The sequence below is a fragment of the Chlorocebus sabaeus genome, chromosome 11 (assembly GCF_047675955.1).
Source record: "Chlorocebus sabaeus isolate Y175 chromosome 11, mChlSab1.0.hap1, whole genome shotgun sequence".
Lineage (NCBI taxonomy): Eukaryota > Metazoa > Chordata > Mammalia > Primates > Cercopithecidae > Chlorocebus > Chlorocebus sabaeus.
In genome coordinates, this window is record NC_132914.1 from 42,380,552 (window position 1) to 42,391,514 (window position 10,963).

The window sequence follows — 10,963 nt, forward strand, 5'->3', positions numbered from 1 at the left end:
TCCCTCCCACCATGTGAAGACACAAAGAAGGTGCAATCTATGAGGAATGGCCATCACCAGACACCAAATCTGCTGGCACCTTGATCTTGGACTTCTTAGCCTCCAGAATTGTGAGAAATAAAAAAATTACCCAATCTAAGAGACTTCGTTGTAGTAGCCAGAAGAGATTAACATAGGTATGAAAGTAGAAATCAGTAACAACCAATTGGTCAAAAAAGAAATTAAAAGGGAAATTATAAGGGAAGGGGAAATTAGGGAAATTAGAAGACATCTTGAAACAAATAAGAATTGACACAACATACCAAAACTTAATACATTCCTAGACACACACAACCTACCAAGACTAAATCATGAAAAAAATGAAAAATCTGAACAGACAAATAACTTGTAAGGAAATTGAATCAATAATAAAAAGTCCTTCATCAAAGAAAAGTCCAAGGTCTGATGGTTTCACTGCTAAACTCTATTTAAATAACTAATACCAATCCTTCTCAAACTCTTCCAAAAAAAAATGAAGAAGAGAGAATAAATTCCAAATTTATCTTATAAGGCCAGCATTACTATGACACCAAAGCCAAACAAGGATACTACAAGAAAATTACAGGACAATATTGCTGATGAACAGAGATGCAATAATCCTCAACAAAATACTGGCAAACCAAACTCAACAGCACATTAAAAGTATCATTCACCATGATCAAGTAGGATTTATCCCAAGCATGCAAGAATGACTCAACATACACAAATCTATAAATGTAATACACTAAATTAAAAGAATAAAGGACAAAATCCACATGATCATTTCAATATTTGCAGAAAAACGTTTGACAAAATTCAACATCATTTCATGATAAAAACTCTCAATAAATGTATAGAAGAAATGTATCTTGACACAATAAAGCTCAGATATAACAAAACTACAGCTAACATTATACTCAACAGTAAAAAGTTGAAGCTTTTCCTCTAAAATAAGGAAAAAGACAAGGATGCCCAATCTTGCCACTTAATTTATCCCTATTTGCATTTGACATCATCTTATATCTAGAAAATCCTGAAGATGCCACCAAAAAAATGTCAGAACTAGTAAATGATTTCAGTATAGTTTCAGGATACAAAATCAATATACAAACAAAAAGTAGTGTTTCTATATATTAACAATAAACTGGTCAGGTACGGTGGCTCACAACTGTAATCCGAGCATTTTGTGAGCCTGAGGCGGTTGGATCACTCGAGGTGAGGAGATCGAGACTGGCCTGGCCAACATGGCGAAACCCTGTCTCTACTGAAAATACAAAAATTAGCCAGGTGTGGTGACAGGTACCTGTAATCCCAGCTACTTGGGAGGCTGATGCAGGAGAATAATTTGAATCCAGGAGGCATAGGTTGCAGTGAGCCTAGACTGCACCACTGCACTCCAGCCTAGGTGAAAGAGTGAGACTCCATCTTAAAAAAAAAAAAGAAAAGAAAAAAAAAAGAACTACCTGAAAAAGAAATCATGAAAACAATCTCATTTACAATGGCTATGAAAAAAATAAAATGCTTACATATAAATTTAATCAAGAAGGTGAAAGATCTGTACACTGAAACTATAAAACACTGATGAAAGAAATGAAGAAGATACAAATAAATGAAAAGATATCCTTTGGTCATGGATTCAAAGAATTAATATTGTTAAAATGTCCACACTATCCAAAATGATCTACAGATTTACTGCAACCCTTACTGAAATTCCAATGACATTTTTCTTTATTCATTCATCCATTGGTGACCATTAATTAGGTTGATCTCACATCTTGGCCATTATGAATAATGCTGCAAAAAACATAAGAATGCAAATGAATGCATAAAGAAAATCTGGTATGTATGTGTTTTTGTGTTTGTGTATATATATATACACACACACACACACAATGGAATACTATTCCACGTCAAAGAAGAAAATCCTGTTATTTGAGACAACGTGGATCAACCTGGAAGACATTATGTAAAGTGAAATAAACCTGTCACAGAAAGAAAATACCACATGATCTCACTTATATGTGGGATCTTAAAAAGTTGAACTTATAGGAGCAGAAAGTAGAATAGTGGTTACTAGGGTCTCGGGATGGGAGGTAGTTGTTGGGGAGATGTTAACCAAAGGATACCAAAATTCAATTAGATGGCACAATATGTTCAAGAGGTCTATGGTACAACATAATGACTATAATAATAATACGTTGTATTCTTTAAAATTTCAAACAGATTTTAAGTGTTCTCACCACAAAAAATTATAACTACATGAGGTAATGAATATGTTAATTAGCTCAATTTAGCCATTCCACAATGCATATTTCAAAACATTGTGTTGTACACAATAAATGTATACAATTTTGTCAATTTAAAAATAATTAAATGTGAAGTGATAAAAACATAAAACAAAAACAAAAGTCTCAAAACTCACCATCCAAAACATCTAAAACAGGTATAAGAAAGGCATTGCATATAATCCATTCTGAGGCACACCTTGAAACATGCTATCTGCTCCCAAAAATACAATGGTAAGGCAGATAAAGGTGATAGTTCTAAATATTCTCATTCAAAAAGGGAGAAAATGGAAGAAAGAAACAAAAAAAACCAGTTGCCATACCCAAGCAATTTTAAAATCCAGTCAGGCAAACACCACTTGGTTTCAAGGTCTAGAAATAAGCTTCTGTAATTATTGGCTCCACCCTTTGGAGTCAGCTCCATGCTCTGGGCTCTGAGTTCTGCCCTTTGAATTAAACTTCTTTTTTCATGAAAGATAGCTTCATAGAAAGATGTTTACAGCCAAGTTAGCCTGTTTTTTGCCTGTAGAATTTTGGGGATCCAACACCTTCTTTCACTTTATTCTCTCACTGATTCTTTCAGGCCACACCAGCAGCAATTTTACTGGCATAATACTCTTAAGAACCTTGCAGATCTCCCATGTACGTCATGGAGATTCACTCCATTAAACAAAAAAGGCTCCTCCATAGATATTTCTTGAATAATTCCATCCCTATTTGTGACCTCTTCTGAAATGGTTGAGGGGATCTGTGAGTCATATATTCTTCAAAGAGCCCTCAATGTAACTGAATACTCTGACCTTTTGATATTTCTGAGGCACTAGCAAAATATTTTCTAGTCACATCCTTGGCTTTCTTTTCAGACCAGGTATTCCTGACAGTGAATATCCTATTTTAACATGTTTTGGAATCTGAATAGGTTGATAATTTCTCAAATATCAAGTTATGAATATGTTTTGCTTAACAATTATTCCTTAAATCTCTCTCTCTCCTCTCACGTTACTACAAACATCAAGAAAAAGCCAGAGTGCACCTTCAACACTTTTGTTGCTTAAAAATCACCTTAGCTAAAATCTAAGTTCATCGTTTACAAGTTTTGATTTCCACATAACCACAGGGTACAATTCAGCTAAGTTTTCTGCCCCTATATGAGAAGGGTCCCCTTTCCTCCAGTTTATAATAAAAATTCCTTATTTCCATCTGAACCCTCAATGGCAGTTCCTTTAATGTCTATACCTCACCAATGCTCTCCTTTTGATGATTTAGAAATACTCAGAGGTGATTTAGATTTTCTCTCTACCATGCTCTTCACTTTCTTCTCAGTCCTCAATAGTAGAGTCACCAATATCCATATTTCTACTGAAAGTCTATTTAAGGCAATCCAGGCTTTTTCTATCATGCTCCTCAAAATTCATCCAACATCTGCCCATTGCCGAATTCCAAAGCCACTTCCATATTTTTTAGGTATTTCTTACACCAACACTCCACTTTCATGAACCAAAATTTGTATGAGTTTCCTATTACTGCTCAAACAAATCACCACAAACTTAGTGACTTAAATCAACACGAATCTATTATTGCACAGTTCTGGAGATCAGAAGTTCAAAATGAGTCTCATTGCTCTAAAATCAAGGTATCAGTAGCACTACATTCCTTCTGGAGGCTCTAAGAGAAAATTCATTTTCTTGCCTTTTTCAGCTTTTAAAGACGGCCTGCAGTCCTTGGCTTGTGGCCCACTATCACCTTTAAAGCCACCAGTGGCCAGACTAGTTTTTCTCATATCACATCACTCTACATTGACTCTTCTGCTTCCTTCTCTGCATTTTAAAAGATTATTCTGATTACACAGGGCTCACCCAGATAATCTATGATAGCCTCCTAATCTTAAATTCAGCTGATGAGCAATCTTAACTTCCCCTTGCCATATAACGTAACCGATTCTTTGGTTCCAAGAATTAAGACATTAACATCTACACAGGACCATTATTCTGCCCACCATAATATATCTTTACATAATGATAAATTTTCAATTCTACTCTATTAATATAGCATACCATGTAACCTGGCCCCTGCTTTCCTCATATGCTTTATTTCATATCACATGTCCTATGTTTCTACTTCTCTAGACTTCCTCCATTTTCTAAAATGCACGCTCATTCCATACTCAGAACCTTGCTCCCACACTAGTCCCTTTACCTATCCCCATAGCTTCTCTCCTCCAGACTACTCTTACATATCCTTCAACTATAAGCTTGAATGACTATTCTTCAAAGATGGTTTCCCTGAGCCAGAGACTCCCATAACTAAAATAAAGATTCTCATTATATCTTCAGTTTTTCTTCATATAATTTATCTTAATGATGATTAGGTCAGTAACTATGTAATTGTTCAATCGCTATTTTTAAGACACTATGAAGTCAAAGTTAAGTTCCAACTTCTTCATTTGTTGTGTGCCTAACACCTAGCAGTATGCTAGTTTCACAACAATAACTTATTTGATTGAATGAACGTAACTCGCTTAATCGTTGTAACAATAATCACTCTATAATTCAGGGTACTGAAGCTTAGAGAAATTAAGGAACTTCACCACAGTAAAACAACTAATGAAATTCTATATCAGTATATCTTGTTTCCACGTGCATCTCTTAATCACTGTGTTATTCCACTCTATTTGGGCACCAATAGCCATCACTTCAAAGTGCACAGATGCTCACCCACCAACATACTGAAGACAAATTAGTGCCACCCCGATCTCCTCAATGCAGTTATCTTTGCCTGCTAAAGTCCATGGTCTACTACCAAATGCCTATTTCATTCTGCTGCTACCAAATGCCTATTTCATTCTTATTCATGGCATAAGAGGAGACATACGACCTTTTTTTCCCTTTAAAACCTCAAAGTTCTTTACAAATAACTACTAAGCTTATTTTCAATTTACTAACTTGTAAAAAAAAATGATTTGATCTTATCTACTTCTCTTCTGTGGATTAATGAGATTATAAAATCTGTGAACACTTCAGAAGAAATTGTATTAAACCAACAGAGGAAATTATCTACCTTGGAAACCTGGCCAGATTAATTATTAAAATCAAAGATCTAAAAATCATGCTAACATTGCTGGAAAGTCCTCAAATGGTGCTTCTTTATACTCTTATTCCTGATCTCTCATGTACAGAGAGGAAAAAAACATTATGATTATTCTTGGGAACTACTTCCTAGATTTTAGAAGGTAGAACCCTTTATAACTTTTCATAGGTGTTTTTAGTGTTAACATTCACTCCTCTAATTTTTAAAAGCATGATAAGTGTATTTTTGTGGCTGCGAGTCAGATTATAGCTAGAAATGACTAGAATATTGCCTGAACTCCTTTTTTGAAAATTATTATAATTGGCAAAGATCAAAAGCCATATTTATTAAGGTGTAATCTAATTTAGCATCTTATTATTTGAATTACCAAAGCAACTATAAATCAAATTTCAACAACAACAAAACCATTTTAGTGATACTATAGTTGCTATTATTATTTTTAAAATATATGACTTTAAAATATATTTCCATTTTTTTATTAGGTATAGATAATAATAAATGTATTGTTCCAAAAAGTATTGAATTGCGTGCATCTCAAAATTCACTAAGGAGAAAAACTGGCACAAAGAAAAGCAATATTAAATGAGCAAAAATCATTGGGAAAGTATATGTTGAGATTTCTTTATTTTAAAGTTAAAAGACAGAAGAAGATGGTTATGTTACCGCGGGAAAAAATGTGATGGTTCAAAACCCCTTCCATCTATTTAGAACATATCTGATAGCACAAAGAAACTTATATGATAAGTTCATATGAAACCTGAGAGCATCTCACAGATTTTGTAATTTGTTACTATTCCTGCTATGACTGTGTATAGTGTATATGCATACAATGTACAAAATATCTGCAGCACCCTCAACTCACTGTAAATAGAATCTATAAAATCTTCAGAATCTGAATATTTTTTTCTCTCTAAAGTCAAAGGAAATCTCAATGAAGCTGCAAGACTCAGAACTGACTTCCTAACAAGTTTCCAAATGCTATTAGCAAAGACCTTTCCAAGGTAATGCGAAATTCTATGCATGGCCAAAGGGCCACCTTTTGTCAATTTCATAATCCAAATCTTAGAATAAAAGAAATCACAACAGCATAATCAATACATCAGTAATATATGCCTACTGAGAACATTACATGCAGGAAATACTTGTTGATTGATCGGTTATATTAAAGTTCATAATTTGGCAGAAAATGAAATTTTACACCTTCAAATCTCATAAACCATATTTGTTAGGCATTTACTGTGTCTAAATATTGAGCTTGGCATCAATCAGGAAGCAAAAACAACCAATTCATCAATGTACATGGATATCTAGTTACTATGGACAATTCAAAGAAAACATTTTATGTGCCTTATGTATTTTGAACACAATGCCTTGAATAATTTGACAATTTAAATAAAAATGAATAACTAAACATTTTTAATTAACTAGGAAAGGTTATCGATTCCTGAGACTATTTCCTAAAAATTGTTTAATTTTCTAGCATCAGAATATAAAATGCACAGTCCTGAAGGTTTCTGTTTGTGACAGATCAGACACTCTACAGAGGAAACTAGGTAGAATACTAATAAAATTTAAAGGACCTTTGTAAATTTTAAGAGCACTACAATACCGTTTGTTTATTACGAGCTTTAGATTCTATAAAGCTTTCCAGCTACTCAAATTGGCAGTCCTGAAATAACTTTGTTTTCAGTTCACAAGGATTAAAAATCAGAGATAAAAACAAAACAATACAAAACAAAACAAAACAAACCAGAAGGTTAACCCTACTGACATGTCTATTCAACTATGTGAAATTTTGCTGACAGTGTAGCCTTATCTTCTTTATTAGATTTGGTCATTGTTTTTAAAGGATTCAATATCCAAGCCCTACCCTCCATAAAAGACCTTTAAGTGAATAAAACATTACCATAAATATTTGTTACAATAAAAAATTAATTAAACAGAAAATTTAAACAATAATTTTTAAGCCAGAAAATTGCATTTTAATTTTTTATAAGAGCAAACTTGTTTTAAGTAAATGTAACACATGTGAATTTCCTCTTTCCCAACTCTAGTCTTTGGTGTTAGTGTCCATGGTGACACATACTGGCTATATCAGGCAACAACACCACTACAGAAACATTCAAGTTTTATTTTATTTCTATTTCTTGGTAGCATATTTTCTGAAGTGGTTTCCTTTTGCATATCCAACTCTTTAGTAATTATGAATTGCACTTTCAAAGCCATGGCACCAAAATAACAACAACAACAAAATCTGGGTCAGGTAGGGCAGGAAGCTTTAGTCCATCAGATATGTTAAACCAAACTCCATTTCTCTTTTGCCTTCATGTATTCTTCACTATATGTGAATCTAGTCTGTCTGTACACGTTTAGCCATCTTTTAGAAGCTCTTACTATGGCAACTTTCCACAAACAAGCAATCCTCAGAAGCTCTAATCAAAGTTGAAGGTTTGTTGCATTGGAATTTGCTTCTGACTGCACAACACATTTAAATATAATTTGAGATGCAGACATTTGTACCCAGCCAATATCCATTGACTTCAAAAAAAAAAAGTTGTAAAATCCTAGGTACACAATTAATGATAATACATGATACACTTCTAGATTAACATTTAGTTGAAATCTTTCCAAAATACTTTTGAGACTATTATTCCCTTTCTCTTGTTACTGGTGGATGAAGGAAGAATGAGGGTCTTTCAATGATAAATCTTGCCTCAAATATAGTGTGACTGTGATATAAAGTAGGTAAAAATATTCAGAGGCATTCATTTTTCCAGAAAGCTACCCCCATAAAACAATTCCTTCAAGCAGGGCACCATTGTACCTGAAACTTTCAGAGATCAGTGTCTTAACTAAGATTAAGCTATCCTGTTTCCTACCTAAATCAGTTTCACCCAAACGAGGCGTTTGTGTTATAATTCATTGTTCCCCAGATTCTAAAATCAACCATCTGCCATAGGAGTTTCTGCTGGGTAATTAAGGGACTACCCATTAGAACTGGCAAGAGTACAAAGTAAGGAGGAGAAGGGTGCGGCAGGAGAGAAAAAACACTTAAAAGAGATAGGGCTATGTGTCTCACATTGGCCCCTCTACACCTCAGCTAAGGTACTGTCATCCATGAGGCAATACAAAGTTGGGGCGAACGGCGAGGACAACTCCTGCCGGGGTTATCGGAACTGAAATCACAGTGGGGATGCAGCATGCCGGGCATACCTTGAAAGAGAAAGGCTTTCGTCCCATTATGCAGCCCCGGGACCTGGTGCACTCCGGTCGTGGACTCCCCAAGTTCTAACTCTGATAGGACGTCAATCTGTAGTGAAGGGTCCACACCAAGCCCCCAAACTGGTGAGGGGTATGAGAGGGGAGAGAAAAAAAGGAAAAGCTCCATCAAAATGCAAGTCTCTTCCTCCAGGGCAGCAAAGAACCGCGTCTTCGCGACAATATTGGGAACTGAAGATGAGAGGCGACTGCCTCCTCCTCCACCGAGAACCTTACCTGAGATCAGCAGCAGCCAGGCTTTAAATAGCGGAGCACTCAGTCCCGTTTCCATGACCTACTTTAAATCCCTCTCTCTGCAAAGTTCCCCCTCAGCCCTCCGACCCTGGACTAGGGACGTGACCCGCCTCGCGGTCTCCAAGGCAAGCACAGAAAAAAAAAAAAAAAAAAACCCAAATCCAAACCCGCTCCCCTACTTCAAGCTTCCCACTCCAGACCTACTTTGGGTCCGGAAAAAGCGAGGCTTCCCCAACCAGACCATGCTGCCCCGAGGCGGGAGCCATCTCTTTCCCCAGTCCCAGCTCTGCGGCCACTCACCTGCTCCGAGACCGAAGATCAAACAGAATGTTCTCAGTAAGACCCAAGACTCCATGGTGCGGATCAGCTCAGTCCATCGTCTCCCTCTTTAAAAATAAAAATAAAAATCGAAGAGGTTCTTGGAATCAAGCGTTTGTCTCTCCTGCTGCTGCCTCGAATTTACTGATTAGTAGGATTAATACGCTTTGGTTGCCTAAGAAAGAAAAGGGAGGCCTCCCCAGGCGCGTGAAGAACTTAGACCCTCCAATGCGCACATCATTCCCACACGCAGAGCCGAGGCGGCGGCGCGGCCAGGAGGGGGCCGGGAGGGAGGGGTCGGACTCGCCCCGGCGCGACTCTGCCGGGGAATTAGCTCCCGAGCCGAATAAAAGCAGCCAAAGATTCGCACACCCGGTAGAAGGGGGGCGGCCCCAAGAAAGCCCGGGTTGGGGCGGCCCGGCACCCGCCCGTCTTCCCCGCCGCCCGAACCTGTTGTAAAGGCAGAGACAATGGAGAGAGCTCCCGGAGAAGCGCGGAGAGACTGCTCCTCCGGGGAGGGAGGGGCGGGCCGGGGGAGGCGGGGTGAGAAGGAGGGAGGGGCCGCCGAGGGCGAGGCCGGTGCTCAGCTTCGGTCTCCCGCACGGTCTCCTAGATGCCAAACCCGGTCTAGCGAGCCCAGGAGCCGTTGCAGCCTCAGCTCTTCTCCCTCCCTCTCTCGATGACCCGGGCAATGCCAACCTCCTTTCGGGATTGAAATATCTGATTCCAAGGTGCTAAGTTGATGGGCGGTCTTTTCTCTCACCCCTCGATTTCGGGCGCGTGTCTTGAAAGACAGGAGAGAAAAAAGACCACCCAGCTGCAGGAGGCAAGGCTGGAGCAAGAAGCGCTCGCCCGCCCTTTAGGCAAAGGAGGGAAGCCCACGTGCATTCATGCACTGAGCTCCGAAGCTCCCCCCCACCAACCCGGGTGCAGGGCACTCCCCCTCCAGGGCGTGCGGAGGAAGGCCACCAAAACACGCTCCACTGCCGAGGTGGAGCTGGGCAAAGTAGATAGAGACTGGTGGAGACGGATGGCGAGTCTGGGAAGCCTCGGGAGTCCTGGTGGAGAGGTTCCCTGCCCGGGGCGGAGCGCTAGAGAGCTTCCCCGGCTCGGAGAGCGCAGAGGAGAACTTGGCCAGGAGGTGCTGCACAGCTCCGGGACCTCGCGCGCCCCCTGCCAAATACAGCGTGGAGACCTGGACTCTATGGGGACCAGCATACAGCAGAAGGCAAGGGGAACTGAGCCAGGGCGTCCGTTCACGCCAAAATATACATAGAGGAGATGGATAGAGAGAGAGATAAATAAATACATAAATACATAAATAAGCAGAGGGAGGAGAAGGAGCCCAGGCGAGAGAGAAGAGCCATCCCACTGTTGACCACACTCATGCAGGCGCTACCTGCCCTTCACCATATATGCCCGGGACCATAACAGTGGTGGAATTTGAGATCCATTTTTCAGCAGACATGTATGTTCAAGATCGATGGCACATAATATTTTTTTAACATATCCCTAAAATTTTTAGGTAAATTTTGAGGAATGACATTCCACTTTCATTTTGGAAAAGCTAAGAGTTTCAAAACCCATTATAGTATTAATCTGTACAATGATCAATTGAGTTTCTTAAACTTCCATGCAAATATGTGGGTACTGAATTCTCCAACTGAACACTATACAGCTACAGTTACCAAAATACCTACTGGGTAGTCTGAGCCCCCTGCAAGGCAGCAGTATAATATACG

The 10,963-nt window shown here is 38.7% G+C and overlaps 1 protein-coding gene across 1 annotated transcript in view; it reads right to left on the reverse strand.

The window, feature by feature from the left end:
• Positions 1-9,843, reverse strand: part of NELL2 (neural EGFL like 2) — a 351,416-nt gene extending 341,573 nt beyond the window's left edge. The window contains exons 1-3 of the mRNA XM_073020642.1: positions 9,672-9,843; positions 9,204-9,289; positions 8,604-8,732 (exon numbers count right to left, since the gene is read on the reverse strand). Coding sequence (XP_072876743.1) covers positions 8,604-8,732; positions 9,204-9,258 — 184 coding nt within the window. The 5' untranslated portion in view covers positions 9,259-9,289; positions 9,672-9,843. The remainder of the gene's footprint in view (positions 1-8,603; positions 8,733-9,203; positions 9,290-9,671) is intronic.
• Between the last annotated feature and the right edge of the window lie 1,120 nt (positions 9,844-10,963).